The sequence below is a fragment of the Cupressus sempervirens genome, chromosome 8, assembly GCF_028749045.1.
Source record: "Cupressus sempervirens isolate cs-2001-9-10 chromosome 8, ASM2874904v1, whole genome shotgun sequence".
NCBI lineage: Eukaryota > Viridiplantae > Streptophyta > Pinopsida > Cupressales > Cupressaceae > Cupressus > Cupressus sempervirens.
In genome coordinates this window covers 520,938,084-520,960,511 of record NC_143125.1, presented here as the reverse complement: position 1 = coordinate 520,960,511, position 22,428 = coordinate 520,938,084, and the positions used below count along the sequence as shown (strand labels likewise).

The 22,428-nt window shown below is 36.4% G+C and overlaps 1 protein-coding gene across 3 annotated transcripts in view; it reads right to left on the bottom strand.

Annotated features, from left to right (window-relative positions):
* Positions 1-22,428, bottom strand: part of LOC149543483 (uncharacterized) — a 160,292-nt gene that overhangs the window by 111,044 nt on the left and 26,820 nt on the right. For all 3 annotated transcript variants that reach the window (XM_089798284.1, XM_089798285.1, XM_089798286.1), the window contains exon 3: positions 3,828-3,975. In XM_089798284.1, the coding sequence (XP_089654410.1) occupies positions 3,828-3,975 (148 nt within the window). The remainder of the gene's footprint in view (positions 1-3,827; positions 3,976-22,428) is intronic.

Sequence of the window (22,428 nt, the reverse complement as noted above, 5' to 3'; positions counted from 1 at the left end):
ATGTATATCTTGTTGTGGGTTGTTATTTAGAACAAACACTTACTGCTTGCTCTCCACTGGTCTTCTTACTGGATCGCAGTCCCAAAAGTTGAAGAGTGTGCCTCTTTCCTTCTTCAGTGAGCCCAAGCATCTGATGCCATTACTCGGAATGAATCTACACTTTTCCATAAGGCCCCATTTTGTATTTGACTTGCACAGATGAACCTTTTAATAAATGAGGACCATGATTTAACTTCCACTAGTCATGATATCAATTAACCAGAGTAAATATATATTTTGTTTTATAAAGATCAACATAAATTAGCTTCAAGATCCAATCCCCTTTTTTTAAACAAATGCTTTTCAGAGTCACACTCAATGATTCGTTCTATGATATGCACGTGTATGAAAGGTTGAAGACTGGCCACAGAAATCATCATAACCCACACCTCTCCCATGTTTTGACGTGGACATGTACTGCAATCTTCCTGGCATGGGCCTTTGTCAATCGCCATGGACTCTCCATGTATGTTCATCCTATTAAAAGCTCCTCGTTCCACATCATCAATGCTATTAGCATGTAGAGAATATTTATTTTCTTCATTTCCTCAAATTCTATCAATCTATTGAAATCAATTGGGCCCCAAAAGTGGGTCCGACTGAAAAAAATTTTGAATTCAAACACCTAACCTCTCAAATTGATCCACTGATTTCCTAATACCGATTTGATCAAAAATCAATCAGTTTGCATCATTGATTTTAATTTTTAAAACTCAATCCACCTCTTTCTACAACTTGTCAATTTTCTATCAGGGGGTCCTTTGACCGGCTTTAAGAACTAACAAAAACACCTGACCAAGCTCTGAAATCAAACCTACTGATTCTTTGTTTTGCATTCTTGCTTCCTGCCAAATCTCATTTCATGACGAATTCAAAGTCAAATTTGCCCTCTCTGTAAAATTTGCCCTCTGAACTGCCTGCAAGCAAACATGTCAGAAAACAATAAATCGTGTTCTGTTTTGGCTTCGAAAAGTGGGTAAACTGATACTTGGGGAAATGAAAACTAGCACATTGGTTCACTGTCATGAAGACAATATAAATCTGTGATTAGGGCTCAAGACAAATAACTAGACGCATATGGCGAGTGGTCAAAGTGTGCTACTCAGAATTTGTAGACTAGAAACGCTGGCAAAAAAGCGATTTTTGCAAACAAAATGGACCTGAGAAAGTGTGTAGACGGATTCGTCAAAACTTGCAAACTGGCACACTTGAAGAATTTTCAGAGTAGAACACAACAGTACAATCCATTTGATCTCACCTATCACAGATTCAAAGATCTGACATCATGAACAGGCGTACCGACCAATCTGCACTTATTGACACCTTTACAAATTGCTTTTGGAATTGCATTCAAAAACTGATCAAACGGATTCGTCATAAGCTCGAAATTGAAACATAACAAGTCTCTGACCTCTAGAATGCAGTGCAAAAGGAATTTTCTTAATATGGTCAATTGGGTCAAAGTTATGACTGATCAAATAGGGTCTCCCAGATTTCTGAACAATTTGCATCAGCATGACAACAATAACTGACCGACTTTGAGGGATTCAAAACCTAATCAAAACATATCGAAACAACTTGAAATCTGAAACATAGGTTCTTTGGTATGGACACTAAACATTCCCAAAGCAGCGAGGCATGAAACATAACTGGGTGCAAGATATTCAATTGCAAACAAGGCCTCCTGTCGTTGTTTGATAGGCAAAAATGCAAATTTGAGCATTGCTCAAAACGGGACTTCACAAAATGACTCGGAATGGCAATTTATCTTCATGGAACGAGTGGATATACTGAATGCAAGGTGTTAGAAACATTAAACACCTCTTAGGCCTCAAACAGACAACGGGGTACACATGCATCAAAAAGTGCTTATTAGGCTTAATTTTTCGAATGGTACTCAAAATCAGGGCTTCAATTTTGAATCCCAACAATATGCATGAAGTTAAGAGATTTAAATCTGATTTGAGCTTACAAGTGTTTGATATAATGCCTATGTATGAGATAAAGATGTTGCAAAACAACAAATGCCTATCAATTATCAAAACTAGGTGAGTTACACTGCAGGGGTTCTTATAGTGGTATCGAAGAATTGCATGTATACCAACTATTTGAGTAAATATGTTGAATGGAAATACAAGTTGAAAGTTTTTACTTGTTTGGGTTTCTTACAATATGTAGACGCCATATATATAGAGAGATAATTACAACATAAGAGATGGCAAAGAAGCCATTAATGTCTATGAAGAAGAAGCAGAAGAATTAAGAAAAAAACAACTAGAAGCTAGAAGAAGTACAACACTTAAACAAGAGGAATCAGTAGGGTACCGAGCAAGGAAACACAACCACATACTTCACAATTACGCCTTGTGCAGGGTTCCTCTTCTAGAACTACACCCTCTCACTTTTATGCTAGTAGAACTGGGAAGAGGAAGATGTGATTGTAATGATGTAATAACTTCTAGTTTGACATAAACTATTTACTGTTTTGCTTCCCGCCATCAGCATTCCACATGAGAATGCGATTTTGTACCCACTACATGCATCTTCTCATTGAGTTTTGCCTAAAACAAAAAATTAATTAAATTTAAGTTGCTTATTAGGTTTTGAGTTTTTCCTCGAGCTTTTTTGAAAAATTGGCCAAATTTTTCCCCATTTTTTTGGGGGGGCTTAGCGAGTTTTTGCCAAGTGAGTTTTCCAACTATGGTTTGTTCTTCCATTGGTCTATAAAAGTGGTCCCAACCAAATTCTTTGCTTCTCTTCTACAATAAGAAAATATTTGAAAATAATACTATGGTAATTGCCTTCAATACCGACAAGAAGATGCTATTAAAATTCCACTTTACTGCAATGGAAAGAATCAATTTCTAATTTTCCATCCTTACCTTTAGCATATTGTATCCATCCTTTGGACAAATAATAATTTTTGAGTCCACTTAAAATATCAAACTAAAATGCAGCTTTGATAAAAATGTCCATCCCTTATGGTTTTGGCATTAGGGGATCTAATAGCAGTTGTACAGAAGGGACATGCATTTATTAGAAAGACGACCCAAGGCATAATAATAATACCAGTAACTCTCTTGAGAGATTTTGTATACTGATGTACATGTAAAAATTATACATAGAGTGATCTTTGTGCATGTGATACAAGGGACTCGCCCTTGACCATGAACTTTGGTAACCTAAAGAAATGGACTTCTCAATACAACCAATCACCAAGTCAAACAAATTTCTTGACTTCATAAAATTCCCTTACAGCAGTGCAAGGTTATGCGGCAAGGGTTTGGAGGCTCTCACTTTAAGGTACAGGGCTAGTAAGTACATTTGAAATAGTATTGCTAACCACTGAATTCAACCTTTTATCACAAAATAAGCATTTTTCTAGCTCTTGATGCATTTATGAATTCTCAATACAACCAATCACCAAGTCAAACAAATTTCTCAATGCATTTCTTGATTTCTCAATACAACCAATCACCAAGTCAAACAAATTTCTTGACTTCATAAAATTCCCTTACAGCAGTGCAAGGTTATGCGGCAAGGGTTTGGAGGCTCTCACTTTAAGGTACAGGGCTAGTAAGTACATTTGAAATAGTATTGCTAACCACTGAATTCAACCTTTTATCACAAAATAAACATTTTTCTAGCTCTTGATGCATTTATGAAACCAACAATTATAAACAATTATTGGAACATCTCTAATAAAACAAGTACACTATCGATGATATTTAACATAAGAAAATTAATTCCTGAATCACAATAAACTAAATATGAGCAAGCTAACAGACCTAAGCCACTGGGTCATCTGATGCTGGTCGCTCACATGATTGACACCAGAAACAGCCACACAAACTGCTCCAACAGCTAAGCGGGTACAACCAGCCTTCTTGAGTGCCTCTGCCATAACCTCTTCCATTTCTTGCCTTGCTTCTGTTTCTACATTGACCACAAGAAGGAATTTACAGTTTATAATTATAAAAAAATTCAAGTTTATAAGCTGAATTCACATAGTAGTGTTTCTAAAGCTATATTTCTAGCATCAAACATTAATAAGTTTTAAAACTCCAAAGCATGTTTACTCTACACCAGGAATTGAAGCGCAAAGTTGAAGACAGATAAAAGAAGTCAATGACTACATATACAAACCTTATGCTATAATCAGGTAAATTAAGAACATGGAGTTACAATCGAACAGCTATCAGCACAATAAGGAACACTGTTAATCAGAACTGTCTCTGGGATTTTCAAAGCAGTTTCAGCACTTTTCCTTGCCTCGAACTATTTATAACCCCTATTGATTAATACTAAATTGATAAAAGGCTTGTATTCTTAATACATATTATTGGTAGACTCAAAATGTAAATTATAATTGAGTCCAGAGATAAAACAAAAAGCCATGAGAATTCTGATCATAATGATCACCAACCGTACACATCACCTAGGGTAAATCCAAACAGACACCCTTATTGAATGTCTAAGCCACTAAACTGTAGCCATCTTAGAACAGCATGAATTATCATCACAATCACCAGCCATACACATCACCTGGCATAGATACAGATGGTTACACTTATCCAAACTGTATACCAGGAAACCCTAGTCATCTTAGATCAGCCAGAAAAATGACTTAGGCAATGGCTGGCAAAATAGGCATTGCAGCCAAAAGATGGTCTAAAACTGGAAACTACATGCATGCAAAAAATGCAGAAAAATGATGAAATAGAAGAAGAAAACTAGGCTACAAAACATCAGATCTTCCATATTTCTGTAAACATGCAGGGACACAACATCTGTAAAGAAGCTTCGAAGGAAGTAAAATAGGTCACAGGTGTTCCATGTGAGGAAACCACACTGTTTCAGTTTTTGACCTCAAGTAAGAGTCCATCAGTTCCTCCTTATAATTCTTAAAGAGGACCCAACCCACAGATTCAAGTGTCCTGAGAGGGTCTCTAAAGAAGCAAGTGATCCCCCAAAACAACTACAATATCCACCACTAATCACTGTTGACAGGTGATAAAGAAGACAAACTACAAATTTACCACCTTCACCTTTCCATACCATCAAAAACTTCTTTTGGTGCTTTTCTATCATATCCAGCAATCATGCCAAATATATGCCTTTCCACATATCCAACACCCTAAACACAGATATCACATTCTTACTCTCAAATGCATATCCTAGTGTTGTCAGGTGAATTAATGTTGTTAGTATTTGTTGTATGGTCAAGGGGTAGATAGTTGGGAATGGTTGTGACAGTTGGCACTTGCACTCCCTCGACATCTATATATATCATGTACTTGCATCCGAGAGATAGTGTTGTTAATGTTGGCATTGTGGTAATTGTTGTCGCAGTACTTTGGTGTCATTACTGAGATACATTGTAAACATTGATGGTATTAATGAAGAAGCATCTGTGAATTCTCTGGCATTACTATGTTCTGTTACAATTTCTGTATACTCTAATATGGGTTAAATTTTACCTTACTGGGCAAACCTTGAAAATGTTCTTCAGGCTGAGTATAACCATGTTGTCAAGAAAATGTCAAGATTGCTTGATCTCAACAAAAATATTCCCCATATAACCACAATCTATTAATCAGAGGTTTAGTCTTCATGAAGATCAATCTAGCAAATAAGATACTCCATGCTCATGGTTATGTGTTTGCACCCTTTGAAACAGCCCATATCCATCTCTTCAACTCAGTATCTACTATCCCATGAGGGGGACCTCTTCTTCAATACCCATTCAAAATTTTAGATGTGTTGTCTCCAAGGAAGGCATGGATTAAAAATAATGCCAATGCTGGAATGACAAAATAGAACACATGGTCTGGATGTTAGATGAACAAGCATGCATATGCTTCGGTGGAGCCTTCCCTTGACCCAAAATTGTAAGGATCCAGGACCATGAGAACAGGATATTCTCAAGCTCAATGGAAATTTTAATGAAGCCAAAGGGATCCTTCACACTCATCCTTTCAATAAAGGAAGGGAAACACCAAATTTATTAAAGCAAATGCAGACAACATAGAAAACAAATCACCAAACTCTGCCAAAATGGCACTCATTCGAAATTGTCTTCAAACCCTCAATTTGTTTTTTTTTCTTAGTTTAGGTTTTTCCAGGCTTTTATGAGACCTTAACATTTATTAATTTGTCATCTCTCCTAATTTAAACACACAATTGAATTTCATATACACTTTCAATGTGCCATGCAATTGCCATGTAAATATAATGCTGTTATACCCATTGTCAATTTGCTTCGTAGTCATCTTTTCAATAAAGAAAGGGAAACACCAAATTTATTAAAGCAAATGCGGACAACATAGAAAACAAATCACTAAACTCTGCCAAAATGGCACTCATTCGGAATTTCTCCTTCAAACCCTCAATTTGTTTTTTTCCTTAGTTTAGGTTTTTCCCATGTGTTTATGAGACTTTAACATTTATTAATTTTTCATCTCTCCTAATTTAAACACGCAATTGAATTTCATATACACTTTCAATGTGCCATGCGATTGCCATGTAAATATAATGCTGTTATACCCATTGTCAATCTATATGTGGATTTTCATGGTTTGGATAGCACAGCTTTATGGATTAGCTAGTTGACAACTAGCCTTTTTTCTAATTGGTTTATCTAAGGTTACTTCAATATGATGGAAACTTCTGAAAATAACAAAGGAATGTTGCATGTGTGATGATGTGTGGAGGAACATGAAGCTTAGGGTTTTTAAAACCGCTGGTAGCTACTAGGCCCATACTTTTCGTGGCAAGTTACCACAACAGACCATTGGTTTGTGTGGTCTATGCTATGGACAGCCTCTAACAAAGCACTCAAGCACCTTGATCACATCATGATATCATAGCAATGTGTTTTCCATCTTCAGACCACGATGTTTAATATGTAGCAATCCATCTAGAGGCTATTCTCTTCAATCATAATGTCATCACTTTTAAAATTAAATGGAACAATGCACCATTCAAAATCCTAAGCACATCACTACTTAATCATAAGGGTATTATCCAGCCCATCCCCAAACTTTAGACTGTTGAGCCATTTCCCCTCATGACAACCATCTTGATTGAGTGGTGGAAGACAAGCCTTACTCACATCACCACCTTCATATATCGATTTGGCAAGTAGATTGCTTACGTTAATGAAAGAGCTAATGGATTTGTTCTTATAGAGTCTATGAGGATTTACAAAGAGCTGGAAATCAACCCTTCAATCCTCATCTGCAGACTTGGCTGCTCAATTGAAGCACAACTTCATGATCACAAAAAGCCATCAAGCGAGAGGAGGTCAAATTTGTGCTTACCTTCATTGGTTTCACATAAAAGATAGGGCCTCTAAGGATTAATTCAAAGTCTTGCACACCAAACAAGCAAGACCACATATTAAGGCAATAAAGACTACTTAAATTATGTTTAATGCACTCCCTAAAGTATACAATTCCTTTCTTGATCGCTATAAGTTGGTTTTCCAAGAGCAGGATAGAACTCCAAGACAATTAAAAGTTCTTCACTAGTGCTTAGTCATTGTTCCCAATAAGCTTTGTCAAGCTGCTCAAATTTTTTATGACTCTCCCTTCACCTTGAAGAAGCTTCTATATGTCCCTTATCAAAATTTTAGAACCCTATAATTTTCTATGAAATGTTGCACAGCAGTAATCAAAACACTACCTTCATCCTCTTCAATGTCAATACCCTTAGTGCCCCATTTGCCAACACTCTCAACGCTATCTCCCTCCCATTTGACATGAACTCCAACTCCATCTTTTGGAAGTCCTAACTGTATCTACCAAGTGAATGCAACCACTAAACTCCCAAAACAGCATTGGTCCCACAAATCCCAATCATATAGAAATCGTCAATAACTATATAATCACCCAGCTGAATGTTCAATTCTCACATTTTCCTAGTACAGCTCATTTTAAACCCATTAGCTACCAAGACACAAAATTCAAAAGAATCCTCTCTTCACTACTAGACCCTCATTGATTAAATTATGAAATTCCCTGCAATCAACTAAGCATATAACTTGATGTCCCTTCAATACTACTCTCACTCAGAAAGTGTGATACTTGGGAATTCCTAATAAGGTAACAATAGAACCATGCACCATTTCTCCTGTAGCAGTTTCATCACACTCCACCTATTGCTCCTCATTTTTACTCTCCGAACTAGTATCAACTATCTCTTCATCAGTGTTGGAAGTGCCCCCTAAAATGATGAACTTTGCCTTTCCCAAGGCACCTATGACTAGGTTCTCATGCTTCTTGTTTGGATTTTTTCTTATCCTTCCATTGGTTAATAAATTGGGTCAACAATATCTCATATCTGATTGCATCAAGAAGTGTACGGTTCTCCCCATATACTGCTATCGCCTCATAAACCAATGGCTGCTCCTCCTCAGGTTGATATGCTTCCCCAACTTCCCTTGGTATGAATGTAGGCTGGAAAGGCCTATCTAATCCACTTGTACCAGCTCTCATTCAAATGTGATTCCCTACATCACTACCATTATCTGTATTATTCTGATTCAATTTGAGAGAGTTCATGTTTTGTGATAGTTGTCCAATGATTGTGATCAACTATTGTTGTGATTGCATAAGTTGCTGCATCCTTTGTTGCTGGCCACACATCATTCAGTATATTCTCTACACTAGAAGGATCAAATCTCCCATCTCAAAAACTCTCATTACCTAAACTACTCATCGTTTAAATCTCCAATACTGCTATACAGGGCTGCCTTGCTGCTAAAGCTGTAGAAATGTGTTTTATTTTGGATACAAACCAGCAACCAGAAATTGATTTCGCCTTTGTTCTCTTTTATAATATCTTTTAGCCCTCTAACCAGAGCTCATTAACCTCCACGCTGGCAGGTCTTTGGCTCTAATACCACTGTAAAAGCCCTTCTTGAATTTCTTCAAATTTGCTTCCAAAAAATTTGTCAAACAGTTGTAGACTTCCAGGAATGTCAGTTTTTTTTGCAGATTTGTGTAAAGACTGTCTTACACCTGACTGTAGAATGCTGAAGAATATATCTTAGTCACCGATTCGTGAAACAAATATGATTCAGGCACGTCAATCAGATCTGTGGATTCAGGAATTTGTTTTTCCCAATTATGATTCGTGGAGGATTCATGTGTGTGTGTGTGTACATGCACACTAAAAAATGAGAAAAGTATACATAATTCTAAAACTAAATCATTTCATAGCATGAATCCATGATTCTAGTATGGATCTATGAATCCAGTTTACTTGATAATTGATTTATTTTCACGATTATAAAGAAATTCAACACATTCACATTGAATTAAACTATGATCCTTGAGGATTGTTGGGCTGTGGTTTGGATCCTTGAGGATCTGGGCAGGATCCTTGATTCTGCCTGTGGATCCTCAGACTGGATCCTTGATTCTGCTTGTGGATCAGTCAAGATCCGCGGCCCACAGATCCTGCCCGGATCCTCAAGGATCCAAGCACGAATCTAGATCTAGATCGGATCCAAATCCATATCTAGCCTGTCTAGGACAAATCCCGTAGCTAAGGAATATATGAATTTTTTGCTTTTTTTATTTTTTGGTTTATCACAATTTTTGAGAGTATATACTTTTTGAATTTTTGAATTGATTGAAAATGAAATTGGAATAACAATGAACTGTAACAAACTATCTCTCTTGATTTCCAGATTTTAGTAAAACATGAATAACAACTATGAAAGTTGATTCCCAAATACAAATCCAAACTAGAGGAACCTGTTATTCGTTCCAAACTGAAATTAGTAATTAGCAGCTCCAGAATTTGATGCTTGACTTGTCCAAAACCCCATCATGATCAGTGAACTCTTCTCCAACGTATATTGCCTCCTCCAAAATCTGCTATACAGGGCCAAACTCCAATCGCAGCCCTTCTAGACTTAGCTGCTGCCCAAATGATTAAACACATCCCTACTTGACATCCCTACTCACAATAGTCCTCCGTTGTGTTGGTATAAAGACCGTATAGGCTTTTGACTCTTCACTGTATCCCACAAGAATGCCTTTCTCACCTAAAGGCTCCAACTTTGTCCTCTTCTCTACAGGCACATGAATATACAATAGACAACCAAAAATCCTAAGATGTTCTATCTCTAGTTAATCCTTGTGAATGCCTCCTCTAGGATCTTGTCCTCTAAAACCTTGTGATGGCTCTTGTTTTGTAAATATACAGCTGTGTTGCATGCTTCTGCCCATATAAACAATGGCAAACTCTAATCATGGATCATGGCCCTTACAGAACTGATGATAGATCTATTCTTCCTATCTACAACCCCATTTTGTTGCAGATTGTAGGCAACTATCTTCTCCCTCTTGATTTTTGCATCCTTATAGAAATTTCTGAACTCATTTGAGGTATACTCACCCCCCTTGTCTGATCTCAACACCTTGATCTTTTTCCCTACCAGGTTCTCCACTTGAGCTTTGAACTCCTTGAATAGAGTGAAGGCCTAATCTTTGGTCTTCATGAAGTAGGTCCAGGTCTTCCTAGAGAAATCATCAATGAAGGTGACATAATAGGATGCACCATTCATTGATGCCACTGACATAGGCCCACAAACATCGGAATGTATTAGATCCAAAATCTCTTTGGATCGAGTTTCACTACTGGGAATTGAAGATTTGACATTTTTACCAAGAGCACAACCTTTACATACCCCTTCTTTCTCCAGACCAAAGTTTGGAAGTCCATTGACCATCTCTCTTAATATAGGTAGTGCTTTGTGATGCAAGTGCCCCAACCTCTTGTGCTGCAACTCAAACAAGCTCTTGTTGTTATGCACCAGTGCCTGAATGGAGTTACCTTGTACCTTATATAAGTTGCCTTTCCTAACTCCAATCTTCACATTTGTGTCTGGATTGGCTCCCACTAAGCATATAAACACTTGCCCCTTTTGGAAGGTAATTGTGTAACCTTTGTCCTCCATAACTGAGATGGACAACAAGTTCTTCAAACCAGGTACATACAACACTTCTTGAGCATCAATTGATCCTCCTAACTCCAACTGAAATTGCACAATTCCTTGTGCCTTAACTGCATACAAGGCATCATTGCCAAGCTCCACAGTGATCCCTGATTCATATTTAGAAAGTTGACTGAAAAACTCTCATGCTTTAGTCATGTGACGGGAGGTGCCACTGTCCAAGTACCAAGCACTTCTAACTGTAGTGCTAGTAGAAAGACAAGCTGCAAGGGAAAAATCATTCTCAAATTTTATTGCAAATTCACTCAATTGAGTCTCTGTTGTTGTTGCTACTGCTACTTGTTGTGTCTTTCATGTGCCTTTCTTCTTCTCTGGACATTGAGAAACATAGTGACCTTGCTTGTGGAAAACAAAGCACTTGATCTTGCTTAAGTCTTTCTTCTTTCCAGAATGATGCCCTTCTCCATAATTGTTACCTTTTTTGGTGAAAGCTTTCCCTTTGCCTTTTTGAGTCTTAGAGATGAGGGCCAAGTTTTCATCACCACCTCCTTGCTTGTTGGATCTAATCTCCTCACGAATTTCCTCTTGAATACAATCATCCCATAGCCTCTACCAATCTGAAATGTTTTCTCAAGCACAAATCCCTTCACAAATGGTTCCCATGACTTGGCGAAACCATTTAGATCTACATTCACCAACTCTTCATCCAAGATCTTTTCTCCAACTACTACAAGTTGATCACGGATTTGTGTGATCCTCATAAGGTAACTAGTAACATTATCAAATTTAGTCATCCAACACTCTCAAAGCTTGTTCTTCAAAACCATCTTCCAGTTCATATTGTCACTTTGAAAAAGACCAACGAAGGCATCAAACATGTCCTTGGCTTTCGTCTTTTCTGCTATATGCAGAATCAAGTGATCCTTTACAGCATCTAGAATGACCCTTTGTCCTTTAGTGTCTTTATCCTGTGCTGCCTAAAGTGCAAGATCTATTTGCACTAGAAGAACCTTTTCTAGATTTTCCCACAAGTCTTGCCCTTTGAGAAGTAGTGTGACTCTTGCCTTCCATGGCAAGAAATTTGAAACTCCATCTAGCCTGTCCTCAAACCTGAGACTGTTGCCTGCCATATCTATCTTGTGCTTTTCTTTTAGAGCTTACAGCTCTGATACCATGTTAATTTCTTAAATCTAGTCTCTAGGTAAATAGATCAGATCTAGATTTATGCTACTAGATTTATTTAACAAAATAAAACAGCAGAAAACTTAGGAAAAAAAACACATTTCATATGCTCTTCAATCAGTTCATCATTCAAAATAACTTTAGAACCTACAAGAGCTCCCAGTACATGGGAAAATGACTCTGAAACAAGTTACAAACAAAACAGCAAACCTAGAATATACTTGGTATTTCTTCTCCTTTGTTGTTAATTGTTGTAAACTTTATTCTTTCTACCCTGCTGAAAATCAGAAATGTCTTCTCTCATTTCCCTCTCTCTCTCAATGTCCTCAAGAAAGATTATTTTCTATTTGACCCTTAGCTTCCTTTTATATAGCAGTTGGGAAAAGTAGAGTCCTACTTGAAGTCTACTTCCATAAAGTAGAGTCCTACTTGAAGTCTACTTCTATGAAGTAAAGTCCTACTTGAACTCTTCTTCTTAGGTGACTACTTTAATTAATTAGGTGGATAAAGTAGAGTTCTACTTTAATTCTACTTCCTCAAAGTAGAGTCCTACTTGAACTCTACTTCTAACTTACCTTTATGAGCTACAATTATCAACATCTAACAGATTCTCATAGTACTTCTAGTAGAAGTCAGGTATCCCTTTACCAATTTCTCTCTTTCATGAGAGATCACAAGGTTCAGTCTCCCCCTCCTTTCTCTAATATAGGGAAGATGCATGACACTTCCATGTGCCAATCAAAACAAGCAGTCATCAACTACTTCACTCAAACTTTGGAACCTCGATCCACCACTGTCACTTTTGACATGCAAACTTGGAGGTTCGTACAACCTTCTCAACATCCTTGTCACTTTTTGCCAACAAGATCCATCGATCCATCCATAATCAATCTGCATACAACTTTGCGTAGATTGTCCACTACAATCTCTATTCCAACATGATTTCTCACTGTGACTCTTCAACCCACAAATTTTACAGGGGTGACGATCCCAACATTTATCTTCTAAATGTCCTTCCTAGTGACAATGAGAAAAATGTGCTCTTTCAACTGATTTCTCTGAACTTTTCATACTAGCGACATTAACTCTATCTCTCTTACCGAATCCTAGGCCTGCATACTTTGGCCTCCAAATGGGTTGGATGGGCTCCATGCCTTGCCCATACTTACCCAATTTGCTTCGTTTGAATCCCATTTTCTGCATAATCTTCAAACCAATGTTGTTTTTTAAACATCCATTGTTATCATCATAACAATTTCCATCTATACCTGCAAATTTTTGGTTACCTTCATCTTTAACCTCTTTTCTTGAAGAAACTTTGTCTATATCACCTGTATTGAATGAACATGCATCACTCGTATCACATGCAGCATCACAAACTAATGGTTTTGCTTTCAAGATTTCATAAACTTTTTCTAAAATCTTTAACTTCTTACCCAAATCAACATTATCCTTCTTAACATTCTCCAACTCTTTCTCAAAATTATCATTTTCACAAACTTTCTCATAAATACTCTTTCTCAACTCCTTGATAGTTTCTAACAATTTCAAATTTGACAGTTTCAATTTCAGCAATTCATCATTCAACACATCTTTTTCACAAATCAAACTTTTATTATCTATTTTAACCTTCTTTCCAACCTTACCCATTAGAGAAAATATTTTTTTTACACAAATAGATTACCTCTGTTGTGGGCACTCTTCTTGGACTGCACAAAATAGATCTTCTTTAATCTCTATAAATTTTCAATCTTTCATCTTCAATCTTCCTTTCTAAGCTTCTCAGCACAACCTACACTCTTTCTTCAACCAAATCTATAAAGCATCGATTGCCTTCTTTCATTTCTCATCTCATTCTTCTGCAAACACGCCCAGGATCTTATCTACGGCTCTGATACCAATTGTAGAATCTGAAACAGGGGACAAAAACAAAGGAGCACATAAAATACAACAAAACACAGAATTTGACACACAAACAATTGAATCTTTTATTCATATCTTTGAATACATATTGCCTCCAATATGAAGTCTTTACACTATGGCTACTATGACACACTTTCTATTGTGCAACTTTATCAAAATTATTACATTGCCCCTATTTATTATATCCCTTTGTAGACTCCATACAGAAATCTAACCTAAATAAGCTCAGTCACCACCCATATAAACTGCAGATAACTTACACATGTTCAACATGCTTTATTGGAAACAACTACATATGCATGTTATTTAATAAAACTAATTCTAAATTCCAATTGTTTATCCGATGATTTTGTGAGCAGATGTTGGCATGATAGAATGAAGTCTGGAAGTTAAGACTGGAATACTGGTGGTGGAACTGTAGTTACAAGCAGCATCAATCTTCATAAAACACCCTAGACACCACCCTTTGCAAAATATGTGCAGAAAAAAAACAGGTCAAAAATGCCCAAAAAGGCCACAAAATTGCAGAAAAAAAAGGCTCACACAAAAAAAAAACGAATTCCTACAAAAACAAAAAAAATGAACACTTAGGCAAAGATTCCGAAAATCTATGGGTCTAAAAATTTCAAGTTATTAAAGATTTTCAAAACCTAGTTCAAAAAATAACTAAAGAAATTTCAATAATGAAATTATTAGCTTTCGAAAAAATAGCTCTGAGACCATATTATTGTAAAATGATGAATGTGTTATCAAACAGATATCATAAATGATCTACATATAAAAGTATACACAAGAATGTTTCTATAACCGACAAAGAGAGAAATAGACACATTTTGAAGAGAGAGAAAAAGAAAGAAAGAGAAAGTTTCCATATTGAACAGAGAGAGAATATGGAAACACAGAAGAAGGGTGACTATTAGGAATAGAAGTAAATCTACGAAAGAGAGAGAAACAAAATTAGAGATATTTTACTCTAATAGGAGTCGTGAAGAATTCAAAGAGAACAGAAATCTGTAATATCAAGGTGGTTCAATCAAAAGCATCAAGAGAATTCATAAAGATGGACTAGATATTCTCTCATGATGATAAGTTTCTCACTTTGGATCAAAATAATTTGGCGATAGAATTTGCATCTAAAAAATCACCACAAAGAGATGAAAAATGAGACGAGTTAAAGATTGATCATTTGGAAAGCATTCTACTTCAAGATGGTGTCTTAAGCAGCTTCAAGAGAGCACTAGGAGAACTGCTCATGAATACCAAAGTAAAGTAGCATAAGCATAATAGAGAGCTGATTCATTGAAAGTATTTATGCAAAAATTCACCAACAAAGTTTGTCGAACTTTTGTGATGATAGAAGAAATATACCATGGAAGATCATGGGTAACAATTTCAAATTTGGGGCAGCTGTCATCACACCAATCAGTCATCACCTAACTTCAGTTGCATACATTCAAGTGCTTTCACAAGTAATGTCAATTGAGGGATGGAGCATTTTTGGATTGGCAACAATTTGAGAAGAATTTTATCCTTTGCACAAGGCATTTCAGTGAATATAATGATCTCATTTCCTATTTACGTAAGGAATTTTCAGATTTGCAACTGCCATTCCATTTGCAAATTGCAAACTTTGATGCTCTCAGATTATAAGTTGCTATTTCTAGACTGGAACAGCAGCAATCTTGATCATCTTTATGCCCCACCAAGAAACACTTGAGGAAACAAGCCAAGAAAACATATAATTTTTTTTGAAATATTCCAAATAAACTTAACATCGCAATGCCAAAGATGCAACACACTCACACTTGCAAGACATACACACTAGTGTCACAAGAAAGACTACAACACACAGCAACTCAAGACCACATCATCACACAAGTGAGGTATTTACAGCAGAAGACTAATGACAGGAACCACAACTCGCCAGAAGTAGCAGAATAGAGAGAGGAAAAACAATTCCTCAACAGTGATCAACACAAACCCTCAGACCAAACAACACTAGGATGGGATAAGGAAATCATTAGCCTCCAGTCCACATCACATTGGACCGATCTACTCGTTCCAACACTACCAACACTCATAGAATTCCACTAGCTCAATTGTGGTCATTTAGCATCCTATCCAAACACTAACAACACTCATAGAAATCTACTAGCTCAATTACAACAATTCAGCATCCTATCATAACTCAATAATACACCAGTGGAAGGCTGAAGTCCTTCTAGACCAAGAAAATTATATTATAAGGCATATGATACCTTACACAAGGTCAACCAACAATTTCAACCCTTACAAGACATCACACAAAGCTAGAAGCCTTCTCTTAGAAAACTAGGCTTTCTCCTTAGTTTTGGGTGTACAATCAACACAAAAATGAACTTGCAAACCAATGTAATTGACAATTTGACACCATTGAAATTGATGCCCAACATACTAGAACCATCTCAAAGGTTTCCCTTGACTCTCCAAGATTATAAGACAACTTCGATGCTCTCGAACTAACACTCCAAGGCTTCAAAAACCCTATTCGGCAAGTGTTAAGCACAAAGGTGCTTACAATGGAACTAGGTGCCAATCCACGAAAAATGCACACCTAGAGGACACTAGTGTGGTGTTCCTTAGCCCAACTTGCACAGTGTAATACACCATGTGTATTGGTGCCCTTTTTGGGCACTAGTGTCCCTAGCGGCACTATTTCGTGATGTCACCTCCAAGTCATGCCAATTTCCTAACCAATAAGCAAATCGAAGTCAAAGTAGGGTCTAACAAACACCACAAATGCATTGGAGAAGACAACATACCTAAGGTCACCCAAGGAACACAAAAAAGCCAAAAAGATGCAAGGACGATGTAGACAAATTGCTTCCCTAAAAAAGACAGCAACAATCACGAGAGAGGTAGATGGGGAGAGCCCTAAATGCCTCTACCCACCCCAAAATCCCACTAAAGGCTCAACCACAGTAGACATCCAAAGAACCAAGACATACAACACTTTGATGCTTTATAAGACTATCCATGATGCATCTGAGAAGTCCTAAATGGACTCAAATGAATCGAAAGCCACTCAAAAGTCAAAATAACTCAGTTCACTGTAAGAAGGTATAACAATATCGTGAGGGGGGAATCTCCAACAAGATTCATTTTAAGCCCAAATCTAATGTTCCTATACATACATAGCCATAATCTAACTTGAACATAGGAAAGGAAAATGTACAATCTTATGTCCGATACCGACATTGAAACATGTAAAACAACTCAAATCTATTATTTAACGATATATTACATCGTCCTCCCTGAGTGTCCAATATGCATATACATCATTACACAACTTAAATTCCAACATCCAGAAATTACATTTCTTAAATTGAGAACTCAAAATGATAAGAATGTTGAAAGGTAGGATGTAGTTGATGTCATCCTTGAAGCCACAAGTGGAACCGCATCATGCTCATGGAGAGAGACACATGGCAAAAACACTCAAGAGAAGCATACACAATGATATAAGATTAACAAATGTACCATATAAAATGTACACATCAACACGATCAACAAAAAAGGTCCAAACGTGGAGAAATACCGTACATCTTAATTGCAACCAAATGAGCAAGAGAATGATATATATTATAAACACCAATACAAGTATATGCTAAACAAAAGCATTAGGGTATGAATACCACTCATCATTCGAACACAAGTGACATATTGCATCATGGGCCAATATTCATGGCAATCACATGCTCGTCAAGGAAACAACACAAACAAGGAAGATGCATCTTCCAGGTGCCACTCAAATCTATAGAGCTAGGTACTACAAAACAAGATAGGGGAGTGTCACCCTCTGTGCTCAAAGGGATGGTGCCACACGGAATAGGGCATCCTCTCATACAAACAAGATATGAGATCATGCAAGTTCCAAGCCTACACAAGCAAGCTTGTCTATTCAAACAAAACTTAGTGCTCCATGTGTGGGCATGCCTTCCCAAGACATCCTTGGCCTCATACTCAAGCTCAAGGCGTGCTTGCAGCACCAATTATCTAATAAATGTTTTACTGATAGGTTTTAATATAGTTATCACTTAATTAAGAGACTCCCCACATCGTGATCAAGCCTACAAACCACTTTGGGCCGCAAGCCACTCTTGGCATTCTCTACTAACAACCTAGGCTTATCGAATTCCAAATCAAACCAAAATCCAATGATATCAACTTCACAATTTCATAAATTTTCACCAAAGTGAGCCAAAATTTACGATAGAGGCAAAACTACCAAATCCGCAAAATTCACATGATAAACAATCGAGTTTCAAATTTTCATCATTCCACAATATATTTCACATTTAAAAAGTACGATTTTAAAACTTATCACAAATTTTCCAAAAATCAGTGAACAGTAACATCCACCATTAAAGGAGATTGAAAACCACCAAATATTAAAAATTCAAAAAACAGAAAACTAAGAATACCCTTTTGATTCCTATCTACCCAACACTATTTTCCCACAACCAATTTCACAGAAAGTTCATCCAAATAAAAATTTGCATGGTAGCATTCTCAAAAAAAATGGTTTTCCAAATCTACTCAGCAAGTTCTATACTCAATGAAATGGATTGATTTCAAAACAAAAATTGTTCTAGATTATCCAATTAGCAATTTAGAGGCAACCAAAGTTGAAAAGATATAGCATCAAGAAAGTTATTTCAATCTCTACTAATGATATATTTATCTAATTATTTAAAAAGTAGGGATGATCAATAAATCTGATCCAAATTAATATTTTAACAAAACCCTCAAACCACTATGATGATTTTCTTGCAAACCCACAAACATATAACAGATTTATCACAATTTGTGTGCATCCGATTGCACAGATGTGTACAGAACTTCAGAAAACTTCTTCAATAAAAACTTCAAATGAGATTTATCAATGAAAAATTGTCATATAAATTTTCTAAAAGAACAGCATGCAGGCAATCTACAGGCTTACATGAATTTCTGCAAGCCCCAACACACTCAGAACCAAATCGCGGCTTCTAAACCCTTGCATGCAACCTACAAACCCAAAATACTGAGAATTGTCATCACTGCCAAATCGTTCAGCAAAATGATAATCCCATTCATGTCTCTAGCTCCCACCTTAAATTACATGGAAACCTTCAAACTCTCGTTATTCAGTCTCCTTCTCCGTTGGTTTATCAACCACTAAGGCAGGGATCCCATGAGGGGGCCTTGGGCTCTATTTTTTAGGAAAGAGAGGTCCCATTAGAAATTTTTGGGGGGCTAAAGGATTACTTAGAAACTTTTCCCCTAAAAATAGGATCCCCTATTTCTTAGCCCTCTTAATTTGAGCAAGCGAAAATGGGGTGGGGCTAGAAATAGCCCCACAAGCTTAGGAAAACTTTCCGCCACATGTCAACAATCTGTTCATTTTTTCCCACCAAAAAATAAAATTTTAAAAGAAAACAAAGTCTTCTATTTTTTTATTTGATATTTTAAATTTAAAATCTTTCATACTTCCTTAAATTTAGGAGCTCAAATTTTTAAGGATAATAACTATATGATTCATCTTAGTTACCGGTTCAAGTTCGGTTTGAAATACAGGTTCAAAGAAGCGGTTCGCCAGTACAGCAAAATTTTGGAAAGGGTTTTAGGTTTGTTCGTACAAAAACATGTAAAAATTATTAAAAATTACATACATACATATTTATGAAGCCTGAAGCCTAGTAGCATAGAGTATCATAAAATCGTATGATGTAAACTCCACCTTGCACAAACTTCTTTTGCTCAATCACCTATTTGCTCACAAAATCACATATTTGCACACCACAAATGACGTTAGAAGCCAAAATAACCTACTTACATTCACGTTTTAGGGCAACCAGAACTCAAAAAATATAAAATTCACCCAAATTCATTCCAAATTCGTCCAAATTCATCTCAAATTCAATCTGGGCAGCCAAAAAATTTGCCCAGGTTTGAATTTTGGACTACAGGTTCGAACCTAGGCAGGGTTCTTGGGCCAAAACGGCAAACCCGGGTAACTAAGTGATACATGAGATCACTCAAGCTCTAAACATTCCTAAAAAATCTCAGTGGTTACTGCCCCTCCATGGGACCCCAGCCTAAAGAAATAACCAAAAGTTTAGTAAAATCTGCAAGAATAATGATGAAGTTTAGAGCCAAAATCCTGTATAATCACATTTAAACTCCCGATTTGGGCACCCAAAACCCAATTTGAAGGAAAGAGAACTTTCTTTTTTTCCTAGTGTCTCAAAACTTCAACAGCTCGCCATGAAAATACCAACTCCACTAAACTATAAATTAGTAATTACCACTAAAAGCCAAAATAGAAGGTCATGCCAAACTTCCCAAATCCCCACACCAAAAGGAGGGAAAGTAGTAACACTTAAATACATTTGGTATTTAAAAAATATTATAATCCCAACCAAATCACCAAACCTATTATTATTTCCCGAACTATCAAATGATCCTGACTTGCTATTTTGAAATTGTCAACTTACTATTTTTAGTAAGTTATGATTTTTAGAAAATTTAGATAAAGGGACATGATGGTTATGAGGTTCTTACTTCCACTTTGCCCAGAGATTGAGAAGAAGATAGCTTTAAGAACTCCACAAAATTCTTCAAATCCAAAAAACAGCAATAAATTGCTCCCATTTGTATCCCAATGAAGCAATACCGACAAAAAAATTCCCAAGAAATCCATTTCAAAAATCAAGTGTAGAGAAGGTTATGAGCACCTAAAATGCAAAAAAATAAAAGGAAGTTCCAAAAAAAGACTTTTGCCCCAATATAAATACCCATTACAAAATACCTTTTCCAAAAGTAAAAAGATAACTAAAAATAGAAGACATTAATTTCCCTCAAACTTCACCCAAACACCCAGATTAGGAAAATGCCATTAAAATGACACTCATTAAGAATAATTAAATCCAAAACATTTATATTGCAATCAAAATCATTAAAATTGACAACAACCTGCAATTACACCCAAAATGCATACCCTTTACGAGTCAACCATGAAAGAGAATCAAAATATTCCTAAGATTATCAACATGGTATTCGGGCTTTTACTCATATTCACATAGGAAATCGCACTTAAGTGCAATGGGCAAGGTTCGGTGATAATTTTGGCCAATGTGCTATCTCCAATTTAACCAACATCGAGGAAGAATATGTTGGGACCTGTGAAACTAAGTGGAGTCAATACCAACCTACAACCACTCAACAAAGAAACCAAATACATGTGCATATATATATTACATAATAGCCAAAGGAACATGATTACCCAAAATGGGGTAAAATATCACATACTGTCACCTAATTGTATTTAACTAATTTAAGCACATTATTATTTAACTTTAACATCAATGTTAAATTTTAATATCTCAAAAATAGGCCATAAAATAATAATAAAATAACATGTAATGGACACCCTTGGATGTCCCAAAAACTAAACCAAATTGCTGAAAGGAATTATGTCAAACAGTTTGCATTCAACTTCTTAAAACCCCTTATAACTCTGGAAATCAAACGTTTATTTGTTTGTTGTGTTTCGTGCATGGAATTGGTATCATACAACATAAACAAGAAAGAAACTACAATAATATGCAAAGTGGAAATGAACTGCTACTAATAAAATGTTATTTTCAGAATTCATAAAACCAAATACATGGCAGATTTATCAACTCACTAATTACTTCAGCAATATTGTCATAATACTCCAGCCCATGCTTACGAACTTGTTGCTACAATACTTTGTCCTCCAATCAGTCCACTACCTTCATAATACCATTCCCTCCAAGCGGCATAAGCGTCGGACAAGTAGTGAAGAAGATATGAGCAAAATATCAAATCTGCCTGTAGCCGGAAAAGCAACTAAACTGCTTGATAATGAAGCCAATAACAAGAATTCCAAAGGCCAAACCCCAAGGGAATGACGTCTAGAATGTTACAAGAGAGGATAGACGTCCTCAAATGCCAAGAACGGAGCTGCAACTCACACACCAATTTCTTCTCATATTCAACCTGTCTAATGAAGCTACAAATGCTTCCTTTTATTCTATTCCCACGGGTCCGCTCAACTCATATGGGCAATGTGGGATAAAGATGTCTAATATAAAACATATATTAAAATACCCCTTATGTCTCCCTTGGGTACACATCACCATAAAATAAATATTAAAGTAACACTTTAATATTTTACAATTAAATTAGACGTTACTTTAATAAAACTTCAGGCATTAAAATGTATTAGCAATCGGATTCCGAATAATGCGAGTGATAGCTCATCGGAA